This window comes from Morone saxatilis, unplaced genomic scaffold, assembly GCF_004916995.1.
Source record: "Morone saxatilis isolate NCDOM2014 unplaced genomic scaffold, NCSU_SB_2.0 Contig22, whole genome shotgun sequence".
Classification (NCBI taxonomy): Eukaryota; Metazoa; Chordata; class Actinopteri; family Moronidae; genus Morone; species Morone saxatilis.
In genome coordinates, this window is record NW_023339785.1 from 9,488,297 (window position 1) to 9,507,324 (window position 19,028).

At 40.2% G+C, this 19,028-nt stretch overlaps 1 protein-coding gene across 1 annotated transcript in view; it reads left to right on the forward strand.

Moving 5' to 3' along the window:
• Positions 1-15,438, forward strand: part of LOC118333752 (ecto-NOX disulfide-thiol exchanger 2-like) — a 162,163-nt gene extending 146,725 nt beyond the window's left edge. The window contains 5 exon segments of the mRNA XM_035669531.1: positions 3,567-3,707; positions 8,169-8,225; positions 9,049-9,154; positions 11,046-11,131; positions 14,602-15,438. Coding sequence (XP_035525424.1) covers positions 3,567-3,707; positions 8,169-8,225; positions 9,049-9,154; positions 11,046-11,131; positions 14,602-14,733 — 522 coding nt within the window. The 3' untranslated portion in view covers positions 14,734-15,438.
• The last annotated feature ends 3,590 nt before the right edge of the window (positions 15,439-19,028 follow it).

Below are 19,028 nucleotides of genomic sequence, written 5' to 3' on the forward strand. Positions count from 1 at the left end.
CACACACACATACATACATACATACATACATACATACATACATACACACACACACAGAAGCATGCAGACACTTTTTTCAAATCATCCTTCCAACAATAAGTTTAATCTGCTGTTCTGCACCAGGTTCCTTTTTAAGAACAAGGTCACTCGGGTTAACCCACTGAATTTTCCACGTAAAATGAAAAAACGCAACTGTCATTTATTCATCACCCAGCACTTTAAAAGAGTGCTGTGTGGGAACAAGTAGGAAAGTACAGCTGTCTGGTGCAGCTGTTCGATTTTTTTTAAAGAGCTGCTAAAAAAATCATATTTTAAGGTTTACTCTTGTTAAAGGAAAGCTTATTCACAATTGGAATGAGTTTTACTTGAGATTGGGGGGTTGTGTGCTATGATTCTAGCTCTCGGAACAAACCCAAGGCTATTAAAACAATTTCAGACCATTTATACAAAGACAGGTAATACAAAGTCACAGGTTGTTTTTTTCTTTGAAAATGTGCCTTGCATATCATCAGTATTAAGGATACACAATATTGGATTCCTGCCGATGCCGAATACGCCAATGTTTTCCAGCTCATTTTTGTCAATTGTCGATGCCAATATATGCACATATTTTGTCAGCCTAATTTCAGAGAACATGAAGTCTCTCCTGTAGTGGAATTAACATATTATTATGCCTGCTCTTATCGTGATGACCCACTGGCAGATGCAAACATGAAATAAATGTACACATTCACATTCAAATTGTAAAATTCATCCTACTTCAACAGGCTTGGATGATGCTTTCCCTGAGACAATCAACAAAAAACAACCAGGCCAAATTTGACTATTAAATAAATGTAATCTCTGTCCACAGGTGAGAGTAAGTGAATTGTTCAACTAATTATTCATTAATTAATTAAAGCCAACAGAAAGAACATTGATGTCACACTGTTGAATAAATTAGCCTAAAGACTGTTGCTTAAACTCAATAAGCAGCATAAGACAGCTTGCCACTCAGGTAAGGCACATCTGACAAATACCAGAAACCGGGCATCTTGTAGCGTTAGGCTCAACATAGTCCAGAAATCCTGACATCTTCAACAAACAAAAACCGCTGGTTGTGCAGAGCAATAAACTCCATTAGTTTCAGTTTCAGAATAAATTGCAGATGCCGAGGTTTTATTTTAAAGCCTTTCGCTTTGGCAATATCATTGTGCATCCCTAATCAGTATGTTGGATTCTGAATGTTGTTGTACAGCATCTTCAGTATTTCATTTCCAGATTAAACCATCTCACAGTGGGTGGTATAGCTATTTTTGGTTTGGATTACACCATTTTTATATATTCATAAAATCCTGCATGTCAGACTTTGTCAGGGACAGAATGATCCTTTCTATTGTAATCCCTAGTGTTTTTACAGTCCACCAACCATTATCAAGACAGGCAGGAATTCAATCTCTCACAATAAGAAATATTAGAAAAAAGGAGCTAAAACACTATAAAATGAAATCATATGAACGAACAATTAATTAAATACTTTAAGGAAGCAAGTATGGTAAAAAAGTAATACCCCAAAAGAAGTTACATCATGAAAGACAACAGTTGTATGCGTTCAGGATGGACATATAAGTACATTAAAAATAAAACCGGAATATTGCCATGCATGTGTGCCTACACATTAATTATGTCTTAATATTTTTTGAAAATCAAGTGACCGCTCACACAGTTTGTCTTACTTAATCTACTTCAGCCACTTCAGTTCAAAGTTTCTTCTTGACCTGGAAACAGCAGTTAAGAAAACAATCACCACAATCCATCAGTGAAAAAGGGAAAAAATAAGAAAGAATTAATATTTTGGTGACATTGTTTTCTTGACTACTAAATCTGGAGGATGACTAACAGTTGCTTTCTTAAAAGAACGCCCTATAATGTCAAAACTTCTTCATCATCTTAAATCTCTCTCTCTCTCTGTCAATCTTAGTTAACTAAAAGATGTAGTAACTAACTATAATTTAACAGGCTTTATTGGCATGACATTTAACATGTGTTGCCAAAGCACATATACCATTATGAACTATAAATATGGCAATCTTAGGGAATGAAATTAACAAAAAATAATATGAATAACAATATTAATTAATAGAATAAATAGATTTTAAATAAAGATATAGTTACATTGAAGTTAGTATTTAGTTAGTTGATTGAGTTGTTTGAGTAAACGTTTCAATGGATTAAGTTTTAATTATTTATTTGAGAACTAAGATTATCCAATGAAAATAAATGGTATGGAGTTGATTATGTTAAAATACTACTTTCAACACACTACCTCCCAATTTCCCTGTTTCACATTGGTCTTAATAAATTTAAAACAATACAATTCTATCAACCCCCATCGGAAAATTAATCTTCTATATTTAACCCATCCAAACACCTCAAGCTTGAGGGCACATTGCCAGGAGTATCAGGTCTTGACTATGACAGCCCTCCACTTGCCAGCTGTCATTTAGCCAGATTTTTGTGCCATCTGGCCAGGCATTTAAACCAGCAGCCTTCGTACTACTTGTCTGCTTCCCTAACTTCTGGGCTACATACCGCCCAAGTTGTCCACCTATTATTTCTACCAGCCCACCCTGATATATCAAGCTAAAAGCCGGCCCTGTTTTCAATACTAAAGGACTACTAAATTGACTCATTCTGGCATTTGTCAAGTGTCCTCACTTATCTAGCTGTCACAGGTAATGGAAATTATGATCAATTCATGTTTAGAAGAAGAGAATCTATTAAGTCCCTGCTGTTCATTTCTGCTTACAGAGAATAATTACCTCTGCAGTTTACGTCTCTCATGATGTGTTTATGAAAAGATTAGGTAAATGGATTAAATGAATTGGAAGACACTGAAATTGGATACCTCCCCTTGCCAGAGTCCACATGTTGTGTCACGCAGACACACAAATTGCAATGAGATATTATCAGCATGTACTGGCAACCTGTTTTGTCTTTTGTGAATTATACTGCATGTAACACAAAAGCACTTAATGTGCAGCTTTGCAGATGAAAATTCTGGGTTGTAAAGACCCCCTGCATCTCGCGGACCCTCTTTTGTTGAAATTAACTCAGCAGGAAGTGAATCCTTTCATCTGTTTAGTACAAAACTTCAGAGGACAAATTGGAGATAAATGTAGTTGTTAGCTATCAAAGCTCCCTCAAACACCCGCTCTTGTTTCACCCAAATGATCCATATGTTATTTGTAGTTTTTGAGTGTAGCAAAGCAAAGGATTTGGCAAATTACTCCTCTTTGACACATTCAACAGAATAGAATACAACAAAATATGATACAATTGTTTTCCCTCTAGAAAGTGTTTATTGGAGATATAATTCACGTCAGTGTCTAATTGCTTTTTTGTATTAAGCTGAAGTTCTAATTACCGGTGTAGGGATTACATGCTAAATATTAATAAAACAAATGGCTGATTGTTCCTCTGCTTTCAGAACAGTTTGAGCACGAGGTTAGCATCGTCATGGTTAGTTAGTTCAGAGTAGCATTAGTGGCTTACCGTTCTCCCGTTTTCTTTTTCTTTTTTTGCAGCAACTGTTAAAAATGAGGGAAGAATTAAAACTGCGAGAGGCAGAGCTGGAGAAGAGTTTGGAAGACAAACAGCAGCTGAAGAACCAAGTCTTGAACCTAAAGGAAGGACTCCAAAACCTGCAAAACACTCACGCAATCCAGGTTAGTTTGACAGAAAACACACACATTCTCAGTTGGGCTTCCTGAGAATGAAGAAAGGGGAAGAATCTACCATGTTTCCTTGTTTTTTTATATGAGAGTTCATTTCTGGGTTACTCTCTTTGTCTGAAAGTAAATTAATTTGCACTTTAATAAGAAAGAAATGAGTTCCAGCGCTAAATCATCAATGAACAAAAGGACAGAATGTGATAGTTGTTATATGTAGTTTTTGGTTGAGAAAATAGCTTCTTTCTAAGCTCATCAGATATCCCCAAATAGCTCTTCTGGGTGCATCTTTATAATATCAACACTGCAGGGAACGGCCTACCACAGTGAGACAGACGATCTCTAACTTCAATCAGTGTTCTGGTTTTCCCATTTTCCTCCCAGGGAGCTTATTTCCTTCTTTTTTTAAATGCATTATAATCGGCTCTTTAATTTCTAATTTTCCTCCAAAAAAGTTAATAATAGAGCTTTCAGGATTTAAGTGGCTCAGTATGTTCAGGTTTATGATTTCCCTTCATTTAGCTTTTATTAGTGTACAATAATTCATCTGATAGACAACATACTCAACCAAACATCATTTGATTATTTGTCATCCATTGTGTGCAGTAAACGGTTTTCCAACGGTTTTAGTGTCCTTCAAAGTTTGTTCTGCTTTAGTGAGCAAAACCTTCATTGCCAGTTCGTACTGCAAAACAAATATTCACATCCGTGTCACATGATGCCAATAAATTACTCTGTGTTGACTCTGCTATATATTCAGGGCTGAAATAATTTTGTTTTGTTTTAATAATATGTTGGTTTATGGGCAGGAAACTATTTGTAATAATTTATTTATTATTCCAAAAATTGCACAAAAGAAAATTCTAGATCAATCTGAATTTTTTTTTATAAATCAAGCAACATCCTAACGTCACTTTGGGAAATAATAATTTTCACAGTTTCTCACGTTTTGTCGAACGCAATACTGTTTGTTTTGGCGCAATACTGAGCACTCATGTTGGTGGAGTCAGTGTCATCATAAATGTAAAGGGATGTAGTCTGTGCAGATATTTAAGAAAGTTCTTTTCTGGCTCTTGTAACATGTTTCTAACCAAAAAGTAACCAGATATCTATCTAACTAGATCTTCCTAAGTTAGTATGGGACTCTCTGACTAAGTTTAAATTGAGCCACATTGAAACTGAAACATAGCTGGTGCAACAGCCTGCTGTAGTGGAAATTCCAAAAGTCTAAATATAAAACATACAACATATTATTACGTAAACTATCCATTAATACATACAAACTAAAGTCATTTTCCTTCAATTTTGTGCTGCTCTAACCAGATGGTTTTTTGTCCACTTCTGTATAACTGCATGTTCTTACTGCAGCTATATGAAAGTAAAACCAGAAGATATCCATTCATTTCCTAAGTGGAAACATGTTGAGTATGGTTGACCACAGTTAAATTGTTTCCTTATTTGTCTGCTGCTGAGACTTTATGTGACATTGATCACCAGCAACCCAATCACATACTCTCATTCCTAAACATTGTGTCCCCTGGGTTACATCTGCACAGAGCAATCATTTAGTTTGAATTGACCAACAGGATGTAACTGGGAGATGCTGTTATATAAGGCCACATCATCACTTAGAGCCACTTCTGCTACATTATTCATCCATTCCAACATCACATTTGTTACTTGATTGAATGTGTTGCTTACAGTGAGGCATGTTGTTTCCAACAAAAACTCCATCTAATATTGATTAGTGGCGAGCTGTTTTACTACAAGAGTACATTGCTAAATACAGTGCACCTGTGATCTACAATCTCATTAAACAATTTCAAGTTTCAAGGGGTCATTTTTCTCTGTTACACATGTCATGTTTACTAATGTTTCAGGTGTTGTCCCATATTCCCAGTATCCAAGACCTAATGTTTGTTAATGTTCCTTCTGGCTCATAATAATGAGAGGAAGGACTGTCATTAAAATGAGCCTCAGGTTCAATCGCCTATTAAATTGGATAATAATACAAACGAGAGGCTGTCAATCCATGTGGGGAGCTGCTCCATGTGTTGTCTGTTTGCCTTGAGATGTACAAGCCGACTGCAGGTTTCATATAACACAGAGGTGAATTAGTAATTTGCTAAGGCGTCTCCTCGTTCAGATCAACCGGAGTGACGGAGTTGTCAATAGGGCATTAATGGTGATGAGTTTGATTAGAAATGTGTCCCCGCGACTCTGAGCCCAGGGAAATATGCTAATTGAATTCCTGCATGTGGGAAAACATGAATCATGAGAGGCAGTCTCATTAATGGGAGAAAGAGAAATCAATTTTTGGGTGTTGGTTTCTCTGAAGATTAGCGGTTGTTGTGTGGTGATTTGTCACGTTGAGGAGATCTCTCCATGCCATCAGTTCTCCTTCAATGGTCCAATCACCACTCCCACTGTCACCACACATTACTGGATTAACTACAGTGCAGGTCATTGAGGCTATTCACCTTCACTACATTTATCTTTTTTTCCCATGTATATTTTATGCTGCCACTAATGATTATTTTCATTATTGATTGATCTGTTGATAATTTTTCTAATTAAAGGAGTACTCAAGAGATTTAGTATTGCATTTCTATAAAGTAGGGGGACTCTCAAGAAACACATTAAAAGAGAAATTGTCAAAGAATGCTTGAGCCTACACTTCCCATAATGCAGCACCATTGGAGCATCTTTTCATCAGACCCTTCCTACCTGGTAAAGGTCCATTTCCTCCTAAAGCTGCTGTTTAGGTTTAAATTCCGATTGTACAAACTGAGCAGTACTCTTCATCACACGTGACCTGATGTCATGTGCAATCGTTGCCCCTTTAAATGATCAATCATTGAGTATATAACATGTCATAAATATTCCCATTATAGTTTCCCAGAACCCACAGTGTATTCTTCAGATTGCTTGTTTTGTCCAATCAACAGACCACAACCCAAAGCTGTTCAATGTATAATGCAGAGACTGTTTGGCATTTTTGTTGGATAAATAAACAGTGATAGATAGATAAACAGTGAATTTGTTATGAAAATTGCTGCCAATAAATTGGTGTCAATAGTGTAATCCAGTGCTTCCCAACCAGGGGTACTTGTATAGTTACCAGGGCTATGTGAAAAGATTATAGCTCCATTAAATTGAACAAAAACAAACATCATTTTGTAAATTATTTATTGTCACAATAACAAATATCCTTCCAGCTACCACAAGCCAACTGCACATGGACGTGGCTCAGTTTCTTATTGACGTGACTCCGTTTTAACACCTTAGAGGTTATATATATGGAATTCACTGCCACTAGATGTCGCACTAGAGCACCAGCATCTCAGACCAAAACAAATGGATGCAACGGTCCCGACCATCATTACAGTCTTTCCAACGATCATCTATTCTGGTTTGGTTGAAATAAACTGTTAATTCAGCAGCTGTGGCAGCAACATAATCCTTGGGGAAAAATCCACTAGGGTTGTCCTGGTAGCTCACCTGGTAGAGCTGGTTCCCCATGTACTAATGTGTCCTTGCTGCAGCAGCTGTAGGTTCAACTCTGACCTGTGACCCTGTGCTGCCCTTCATCCTCTATCTCCCACTTTCCTGTCACTCTTCAGCTGTCACTATTGATTAAAGGCAATAAAAGCCCCCCAAAAAAAGAAAAACATTATGTAACAAAGGGTCTACAGGGATCCTTCCCTACAAAGACTGTAGACCTTTTGTTTAGGCTAAAACAGCCTTTGTATCGCTCGCCACCAGAATCTATTGTCAAAAACTGTCATTTTACATCGCAGAATATCGTAACTCCCTTCAAACTGTACAGAAAACAAAATAAAACTCACCAAGACAACAAATAGTTGTTTGCTATGTAGTACTATGTGGAGAGTTGTTTTAACACCAGGTGTTTAGTTTAGTAAGTGTAGAAACTAGTTAGCAAGTGAGCAGAACTGTGAAATGGATAAAGTAATGCATAATAAATGTTAAGTGAAAACATCTAGCTTTAAGTGATAGTGGAAGGCAGACAGACAGACAGACACTGTGTTTTCTTAAGTGATGTGCAAGTGAACAATTCCATAAAGCCATCCTGTATTGAAGGGGTTCAGTGAGGGGGCACTCCCTGCACTGTACAGGGCATCAAAACAAAAAGGTTGAGAATCACTGGTCTGCACTAATATATTCTTTGGAAATCCAAATTCACAAAGTGTTGCATTGTTACAAATTGAATAGCTGAGTGTGCAAATCTTAACAGAAAAAGAGTTAATTGTTTCCATATGGAGTTCAGTGTCTCAGCTTTCCCTTGTTTGTTCAGAATCAGCACATTTATGGACATTATTCTAAAAGTAAACAATGCTAGTAATTGCCTGCTGCACGACCATGCTCCCCCGTCTGTCTACATTAGCGCTTAGCTTGTTTCTCTGCGTCTTATACTCATATGTTTCTAATGTGCCGCAGCTGGAGATGTCAAAGCAAGATGACAGAGCCGGCGACGAGAGTGCTAATCAAACCAGTGTAAGTGGACAAAAGTTTGAACCCTCCCCTCTCCCTCTCCAGATATTGTTTTGTGTCCTCATTCTCCCTCCTTATTCTTCTTCTTCCTCCTCTGTCTCTCCTCTCTAACCTCTTTCAGCGACATGACAGATCATTACAGGCCAATCCAATTCACTGCAACTGCATTTGTCACTGAATAAATCACCCAGACACAACTGGGCTAGGAAATAAAGGAATCATAAAGTCAAAACGGCTCGCACATGTGCGTATGTCTGCACGCCCACACACTGACACACACACTCACAGGGTGTTATGGATAGATTAAAAACAGAAAAAGGCCACCAGGCATCCCACACACACAAGTGGAAATAAATAGTACAATACTATGTAGGACAACAAACAGACAAAAACTCTTCTGTTATTCCTCTGCCATTTTTCTGCCACCTGTCAGAGATCTGAAACAAACAGCTTGATCATTTGCCTTCCAAGTCTCTTCCTCTTTCCCTCTATTTGTTCTTCTTACACTCGCTTTTTGCCTTGGTGTGTGTGTGTGTGTGTGTGTGTGTGTGTGTGTGTGTGACAAGCATTTCATCCCTCTATCAGAAATATAGCTGCTGGCGGAAAATTCTCCCTCGCCTCATTATCCTCATCCTCACCCTCATCCTCATTGTCTCTCCATATTAATGTGTTGGTGGTGAAACTTTCTGATATGTTCGTTCTTATTTGTGGTTTTATTTCTTATTGTGCGCCGTGCATCAGCTTAAGTTTAAGCTTGTTTACTTCTCATCAGCCACGGTCAAACAGGCTGGTAAGTGTGCATTTGTGTGTGTGTGTGTGTTTGTAGGAAGCCGCAGTAACGACAGTGGTGTCCTGCAGTCAGGAGAAGGAAGGTCCTACAGAGAAGAATCCACCGAGTCCCGTCCACTCCGAGAGAGAAGCTCTGCTAGTTGGTACGCTGACACAAATCTGACTCTCACATTATCACTCAGACGTCAATTTTCTGTTTTTACCTATGAACTGCTCCATAGCGCCATTGTTATTATGCATTTCTAGGGAGACACACATTTTGAGGTTTTCTTCAGGTGTTGTGTGTGTCAGTCAGTTTGTAGTAATTTGATTTATTGCACATTATTGCATGAAGGCAGAGGTGATACCTTTCCAAACGACCACACTGCTATACTAACCACCTCCTAGCTGCACCCACTGTCTCCCTCAACTCTCTCCAAGAATTAAGATGCTTTCAGACAAAGATTGGTTGCAACTTCTATGTTCTCTATTTTTAATTGGTGGGAGCAGAGTGCCAATCCGCTACTGTGGCTCCCAGCTACCTTTGATCCTACTAGTCTGTACACCACAGGTGGCTGCTGTCCACCAAGTATAATCTCATTATGCAGGCAAATAGAGCAGTTTCTAGCTTAAAATACAGATAATAGTAGCATAGCAATATGACACAATTAATATAGCAAGCTATCATCATAAACCCTATTTATTGTTCCAGACCATATAATTACACTTTGAAGACGATACAATACCACTTTCTTTGATTTATATATCTGTTCTCTGCTGGTGAAGAGGTGTATAATTCAGGGAACTCAGCCACCAGTAAAATCAGCTGCTGTATCATTTCCTTCACTGTGGTTTCCATGGTCACACAGCGAGTTGAAACTTTCCGTGTTGTACTTGTTAAAGCTTCAAAAACTGAAGCGAACATCCGTCAGCTACACCATGAAGCCTGGATGCATAGAAAATAGGAAACAGATTTGCTCTAGCCGGTGCAATTTCAGATATAATCTCATCTGCTACTGTTGAGAATGAGCCACAAATTTGCACAACACTGTAAAGCACGAGCTTGGGATTCCCATCAGACTCAGAAACCTACTAGTCATAGTTTGCATTTATCCCGAGTCATAAGACTCACAAGAGGGCACAAAGGAGGAAATGTGCTGTAAAATAGAGGAACAGTGGAGTTTTGTATTGAAGTGTTTGATGACCACCTTTTGAGACATTTATTTATAATGAGTCTGAGTCGTACTATCAGCTCCGACACTCAGTCGTAGTCTGGCAATCTGCACACACATGGAGTGGGTGCATGTTGTTACAGCAAACGTCTGGAAGACATGTTCATTGGCTCTTTAAGGCAAATAAACACAGACAGCAAAACCATTCCAGTGGGCGATTTCATGCAAATGAATCAACATGAAATTCTACTTGGTGTTGTATCTAAATGCACCATTAGACTCCCAGTCAGTCTCTTATTCAATACCAGTGGAGCAGCTCCAAGCTAGCTCATTGTTTATTTTCAAGTATCGACTGACCTCCTGCAGGTGGCAAAAATGAAGTCGTGAAGTAGTGATTTCCTCTTAAAAGTCTCAAGCGATTGTGGTATTCTTGCTCTAGTGTTTGATCCACTGGAAACCTTTATAATTTTAACACTTTGTTTGTTTCAACTGCTGGTGCCTCGGCGCTCTGTTGGTGGCTAGTAAGCAGGCAAGGTGGAGGATTACGTCTCTCCTGGCCCTATCTGTGAGCTGACAGCAGATGGTTTGTTTGAGCTGGGGGAGAGTATGGCTTTGATGAGAGACAACGGCATCAAAGCTGTCATTAAACACTCCCTCTAATCTGGAGCCACAATATACAAGAGGCTCTTAACAGTACTGGGACTCTGAGAGAAGCCACTCGAATCTTTTGTTAGACTCAGCCTAGGAGAAGTAGTACATCCTCTGGCAGTGTGTCAATGTTTGATAGGTGACAGAAACTGGAGGGTGTTGTGACATGTCTCCATGTTAACATCTTTTCGTGACTTGTTTTTTTTTTTTTTTCTTCTTTTTTTTTCTACCTCAGGGATCATTTCGACGTTCCTGCACGTCCACCCGTTTGGAGCCAGCATCGAGTACATCTGTTCCTACCTGCAGCGTTTGGACACCAAGGTAACTGGGCACACATGAAGTTCCACTGTGGAGTAGATCAGCAGAGCCGGCCTTCAATATCACTTTAGATTACATGCACCCATACAGACACAGTGTCAGTCCCCCCTACAGGGCTGACATATGGGCTTGTTGTATGCCAGGCTCCTGCTGTGTAGTTGAGACACAGCCCCTCTGTGAAAGCAGTGCTCCTTAATGCTTTTACAGCCCTCTGTATAGAAGGTGACGCTTTTGGAGGAGACGTCTTTAAGTGAGGCTGCAGCAAATAAAAAAGGATAGTTTGACATTTAGGAAAGCGGTATCGATGTTCTCATCCAACAGTCTGACAAAATGTCAAAGTATCCCTTTAAATAATTAGGCGTTAGATGTATTTTTGGCATTCTCATTGAGATTAAGATCTCTACTTTCGTTAAACTCCAACGCCAACACATTTTTATCAAAACTTGTCTCTCTCCTTATTCCTTTTTTTTTTATTAGAAAAGAGCCATAGAAAAAAAACCCGGCTGTCACTATCGCTGCTTAAAATGACAGACATCAGTGGTGGCAGATTAGATCAGCTGTAGATAATTAGTGTTAATTCGTAACAGCTAAAATGAAAGGTTTGTCTGTTCTTTGGTTAATGTGCTCTCTGCAGCTGTTGTCTTTATCCTGCCAAAGTGAAACCGCTCTAGGTCCACCAATGGACTCGTTTTTTGTAGTTCAGCAGGGGACTGTAGCAACTTCTGTGGACTACCATATGCCACCGGGAGGATGAGACAGGGAAAAATCCACACCAAGATTATTATTGTCCATTATTAAAGTAAGGAAAACAAAAACAAAATCCAATATATGAAGAAGAAGAAGAATCTCCCACTTTAAGTTTGATTCACATATCATTTTTTAAAGATCTTATCAACTATTAGTTCTGAATCAGGACCCCTTCAGTATTTGGAGTCAGTGGCTTGTTATGTAAGATAAGACAAGATGCACCTCTATTGATCCGCTGTGGGGGAAATTAAAAGTAATTCAAAGTACAGTAGGCTTACAGCTGTTAATTGACCATTTATTGGGCTGCTATTAAAACAGTGTTTCTGCCTTTGCAGCAAAGAAAAAGAGTTTAGACAAAAAATTCTTATTTAATGAGTGGATTCGACACTGAATTTGATTTAGATCAAAATTTGATCAAACTCCAGATCTGAGTGCAGCGGAGGAAACATTCACACAGAAAAAGACATCCAACAAGCTTGGTTTAAATAAATCAAAAACTGATGTGCAGAAAGTTGAAGTTTCTGCACATCAGAAACATGAAATTTCACAGCTGTATGTCTAGACATATCTGGCTAGTTGTGTGATTTCCCTTGATGCTGTGACATATTAAAACTAGATCCTTCATTCTGACACTTGAAGCCAAACACCACCTTCAATCCTCAGACACCCTTAGTTTCCACTCTGTCTGGTGAAGCACAGCTATTTTATCCCTGTCTTTCTGCCGAGGCATTTTAGACGTATTATCGCTCTTCACTGCCACTTACATGGGGCTTTCAAAATGCCAACTTTCAATGTCACCTCCAAAAGGTAACACTAAGATTAATGGCCATTTGTGCTCTCCGCCCCGACAAGAAGACCTTCACAAAAAATAGCCGTTGTCACCACTTTGAGAGTTTCAGTTTAGTGACTGCGACTGCAGATGTCAGGCTACTTTAAACTTACTCATTATTCGGAAGAACTCATCTGCCATCTGCAAAAACTTTGTCTCTGCGTCCACAAAGTTGCCCCAAGAAATAACTGTTCTCTGTAACAACTCTTTGAATATGCTCATCACCGCCCTGACTCATTCTCACACATGCAAAGAATAGAGTGTGACTGTCTCTTCTCTCATGCCTTTTGGGTTTTTTGTCTAATGTGTCTCTGTGTTCATGTGTTGGCTCGTGTATGTGTGTGTATGTGAGCGTACGCCCACGCTTGTCTGTCTGTGTGCGTATGAATTTTCTTGTGCTCTGTGTCGTTCCCACACCGACTCTTGGCTACACACATCAAGCAGCCCACAGAGTTTTGTCAATATCACTGGCTAGACTTCCCAACAACAAGCCCAGTCCTCTCTGCTTATCTAGTGGCTCCACACACGGCTCCATTGTCTGTAATGACACACCAGTCCTATCTCCATGATGGACCTTAATGCATCCTGACATCAGCTCAGAACAGTCTACTTATTAATACAAGACACTGTGGGTTGTCTACAGCAGCTCCTACAGTGGGTTGTGGCAGTGTCACCTCAGGGTCTGAACTGACTAATGATCCTCAACTCACCTGAGTGATGGGAGCCGGATTGCACTTAGTCAGGTGGCTGCTCTGCCGTCATACACTCGCTGTAAATTTACTTACACTATCATTCTCTGATTGCAGTGGAGGTGTGAGTGAATGTTTTGAGTGTGAGTGGAGAGGAGGTGTGTGGAGTGTGTAAAAGAATAAAGTTTGGATGTATGAGCAATGTCTAAAGTGAACTCGTTTGTTGGCAACGGCTGGCAGAAGTGCCTTATTTAAAGAGCAAAAATAATGAATAAGCATGTTCTTATAGCAACATGCCCATCTAACTGTTTTCTGTAAGAACGTGTTTATTTAAAAATTAAGGAGGAGTGTAGGTGCAAGGCTTCTGGTCATTAATGAAAAGAGAAACGCCTGCACACTGATTCCATATATATACATATATATAAAATATACAAATTTTACCCAATTTGTCTTTCAGACTGTTCATATAATAATATTCATATTTAAAAGCACTTTACAGTATGAAAACAAATGGCTCCAGAACCCATGTAAATATAATAGTATTATATATAGTAAAAACCTCATTATTTTTAGCAATTTTGAGAAGTCCCAGAGATAAAAATGAGTTTAAATGTACTGTAAGAAAGGAAATATATATAGTAGGAAAACAATATGTGAGATTCTGAGGCTGGGAGTTTCACAGCTGATGGGCCCAGACGGCAAAGGCCAGGTCACCTTCAGTGACGAGATAAGATTTGGGGACTGCTAGAAGGGCTCACCAGCTCTCCACATCACATCCTGGCTCATACGGGGTTAACAAATCATAGATATCTTTAAATTTTAAAATGAAATGACAAGCAGCAAGTGAAGGACAGCAAGGACTCGGATAATGTGGCTTCTTCTCTTGGAGCGTGAAGAGGTCCAATGGCAGAGCCTTTCATTAGCTGTAGTCATTAACATTACCATAATCAAGCCTAGAGGAGATAGGAGCATGAATGCTCTTCTCTCTAGGTCTACAAATAAAAGAAAAAATACCTGCGGCCTCATTTATATAAATATTCTTAGATTTATACATGAACATTAAGATCATTTCTGACCGGGTGCTTACGTTGAATTCATGAAAAAAGTAAAGAGAATTATAAGGGGCCAAAGATAGACTTCTGTTGTACGACTATCTGCGGTCTCTGTTACATGTGGACTTCCCTTTGTGTGTGTGTGTGTGTGTGCAGATTAACCCTGGTGAGGTGGAGGCTCTTCTTTCTCGGCTGCCCTGCACCTTCAGACAGGAGCTGACTGGTGTCGGAGCCAGTCTGGAGAAACGCTGGAACTTCTGCGGCTTTCAAGGCATCAAGAGCACATAGACTCTGCCGGTGACACTTCTGGGACATGGAAGAGACGACAGGCAGAAGAGGCAACGCAGGGACACTGTAGAGATGTGAAAGACACAGTATAAAGCCCAAATATCAAAGACGGTGGACTCTACCTGACTGTACAAGGACACAGAGACTGAGCACAGATCTCAGATCAAGAAGGAATGTAACATGAGCATTTCAGGGACTCTGTGTAGGTGGCAGAGACGTAAAAAAAACGCAGCATTTCCATAGTTACCGGAATGTTGACACCAAACCATGGTGACAAAGTCTTCATGAGCTTGAACTCTCCGTTCTTCAGTGTCTGCAAAATATTTTTAGACATAACGACTCCCTGGGACTCACAGAGGAGCACCGATTCCTACAGTCACTGGATTATTATGTAGTTATTGCCCACATGGGCAGGGCATTGAGCTTTTGGAGCCGGCAGTTGGCTCTGTATGGTGTCAGTGTGGGCCAGGACTACAGGGCTAACCAGGAGGCTTTTCAGGGTCTAACTGAACACTTTAAACCTCCGAACCCTTCGGGCCTTCCTCTCTTCTCTTTTTGCTGTTCCTGGTTTGTATCATAGATCAAAAATGGATATATTTCTTCATTTTCTGTAAAGGCTGTTAACAGTTGCATAGAATCACTTGTTGTAATACACTGTAAATGCTTGGATGATATTTTTGATTATAAAAAGACGTTTTGAGTATATAACAATGTTTGAGTTTATTCTTATATCATATATATGATATGATGCTGGGAGAGGCTGGTTGTGAAATAAGCACCTGCACCAGAAAAGTTACCTACTTCTAAGTTTTCGCCCATTCTGGTTTGAAGGGCATTATTTCTTCTCATGTCTACCTTCTTTTGTTGTTGCTGTACTCGAGGCTGGTCTTAGAACCTTACATAAGGGCATTTGTGTCTTTCAAAAGCCAATTAAGCCTGGCTCTCAGCCTGGCTAAGGACATAGCACAGCAGCATCACACTTACCTTGGAAACACACGAGGGGATCATGTTAATGATGTTTAATTGGTGAGGCAGTTGGTGTGTGCTGTTGCTGCCATTGTGGGTACACAAAATATTTGTGTCTGTGTGCCACTTGCCTCGATCCATATATTAAGTGGTTATACAACACTCTACAGCGGGGAGTTTTCATCTCCATCTTTGCCAGATAGAGAGCTCTTGCCGCCAGGACTGAAGGTTCCTCCCAAAAGCCCAGTCAAGCATTCTTAATGCGCCTCCACTGGGCTATTTGGCGGCGTGCTCTCTTCCCCCGTTGCTCTGAGAAACAAAGGTTTATTATTACACATGATTTGCTCTCATCGGCCTCCTTCATCTCCTACAGGCATTGCATTTGAAAAATTAGCGTTCATGCACTTGTCAACATACTAGTCCTTGTACCTAAATTAATAATGGGGAATGAGTATGTTTTGCCTACAAGCTTCTACAAGGCTTTCCTTCCTCATGCATGTATTCATTATTAAAAGCATTGGTTTGAAAAGGGAAGAGGGTTTCATGGGTGAAAAGTAAACTATCTGTCGTAGGAGTAGAGTTGTTTGCATGTTAAATACAGTATGTAACCTCCAACCCACTTAGTTTGTAGGCTTTTGTCAAGCGTGATTAGGAAGGAGAGTGAACGCTGGTGCTGTAATGCAGTGCATTATTTTTTCATATGTAGTCATAGCAATGTGTAAGAGCAAAGATCAGGGCTGCCTCTCTTCTTATGAGACATTTTTGTTATCATGATGATGTTACTGATAAATGAGGAACCACAAATCCACGCTTTTCAGCCTCTGCCTGCTCGATGGCGCACTTGGGATCGTGAGAGATGTTGCCTGTGCCGAGTTGTGCATCAGTACACTTCCTCTCCGCGCTGTAAGACTTGATCTCAGCAGAACATCCCTGATGACAAACTCTAGCACACCTCACACCAGCCTCTCCACTGTCACTCGTTCGGTCCCTCTCTTCGACATGAACAAAACGCTAATGTGGTGCATTCTTTCCTTTCAGAAGCTGCTTTCTGTCTAGCGTTTCCTCCCAACGGAGATGCCATTCCTACGCGCTGATTGACTGGAGGCGCTCACGATTTATCTCTTTTACAGCTGTTTGTGTGTGAGCGAACGTGCACGCACAAACATGCTTGTGATTGTGCATCAGGTTCTCTGGCGTCACACAAGGAGGTAAACACAGACTAATTAAATCCAGCAGCAGTCCCTGGTGAATGCCGCTCTCCATTCACTGTTGTCTTCTCATCGCTGTGACACAGTGAGGAGCCTCCTTATTAATTCAATTCAAGGTGAATGCAAGCGAAAGCTATTCAAGGGTGTGATTTACCTCACCGGCAGTGGCAGAGCCGTGGGATGACTCCCACCTTGTGAAGTCTCTGGGAAAGATGTTTGAAGATGTCCTTGGGCATCTGCTGATGTTAAGCTTTAGCAAATACTGAGCCTGAATTTGAAATGTAAGGGCGTTGGTGTCATTCTGGCGAGATTTCTTAAAATGAGTTCCTAAATCCATTTATATATTATTCACATCACGTGTAAGATAAGTGTAATTGGATGTAAGGAGATAAGCAGGTTCTTTTGGGTGATATGATGCTCGAGATACCCCTAATTACCTTTTCCTCTCATGTTGCTTCCTGGAGGCATACTCATCTACTTAATTATGATTATGTCCTCCCTTGAGCGAGCAGGTGAGAGGATGCTGGCTGTGTATGCAGTGCGTGTGGTCCTAAACAAGATACACAATCACCCCAGAAAGTGGAACACAGAGAGGCATCACGTCTGAGCTTGTCCTCATTGGTCATGGACCAACAGGTTTGCAAGTTAAAGAGTGTGCACACTCTCTGTCACCAGATCAATCACTACATACCCAGATCCTAACCAGCTCAAAAAGCTTATTGACACGAGGCGGTGAGTCAACAGCTCCTCCTATTGAGCACACCAGCAGCTTACACTACATTTTTTTCAACCAGCACTTGGGGGGGTGATTTGCATTGACAGCGGGTGTATGGCCACAGTGCTGGGGGACATGTTCATGCAGGTTTCTTTCTCAATAAAAGCTCCATGGTCCTCATTAATTTATGTATGCATAAAAGCTTCTAAAATTGACTCTATTTCCAGGGTGCCAGTACTGCCGCAAAGAGATGCGGTACAGATCCAGAAACACTTGCCTGCAGGCACTTGGAATGACATCTTAGACACCCAAACTATAGAATATTAAAACTAGAACTAAAGAGATTTCTATTTCTTTCAGGATTATTAGTTTGGCAGGTAGCAAATCATGTTTTATACAATATTTTTTGTTTACCGCGTTTCGGTATGCACAGGGAATTGCATGCACGTTTAGCCTGAATGAATGGCAAGTGTTGGAATAATTGCTTTACACTGCTCTCTGGGGTGTCTGGGCACAGGATATTAAGCTGCAGATTTCAGTGGTGTATGACACACAATGCATCTCACTGTTTCCACCCAATCTCTCTGTCTGACTCTCTCCTTTTTTCCTCTCTGCTATACATAGATCTTCATATAAAGTAGGAAGGCACAGCAGTGACTGCCCATAAGGTGAAAGGAAGGGTTTTAGAGGGGGAGACACTCTGCACCTCAGGAAATGTATCCATGAGATTCTTCTAAACAATCTTTGCTGTTTAATACTGTTCAGTGGTAAGAAAATGTCTTGGCCAAAGATCCTCCTGCTGTCAGGTCCAGCAGTGGTATTTCTGGCCCATTAGTTGGTGAAACCAGTGGGCCTGATCAGTGTGTTTGATCCTAAATGCCAGCACAGTGAGGCTCATGCCAGGTTAGATGGGATACTGAAACTCTCTCCTAATGAGCGATGGCCACTCTTCATGCTGTTATGAATCGAGTGACCTTTACCAAAGAAGAATTGCTTCGCACCGACAGCAATTATCTGCACAGTGGAAACTGATTTGAGAAAAGTTTTATTTTTAGACATGAGAAGTGCTTTGGCTGGCATCAGTTCTTTAACATGTTCTCCAGCATATAAGTTCTGTCCTTAAACACAGATGAAGTATTTAATATGTTTGGCAGCAGAGCTGGCAAAGCATTCCCGTGTGGTGTTTTCAGTTAAGTGGTTATAGGACTTTCATTAAGTTCTTGTTGAACTGCAAACACCTGAAGGCCTGCAGGGGATGCCTGGCACCATAGGAGGTTGGGAGGGAGAACTGTGAGCCTGAGCCCAAAGGGACAACACATTCATGCTTACAAAACCAAGTTTGTGACGTAAATACAGGAGGTAATAAGGTTGGGCAATGATTGCTGGCAGTAGGGGCACCAATAAAG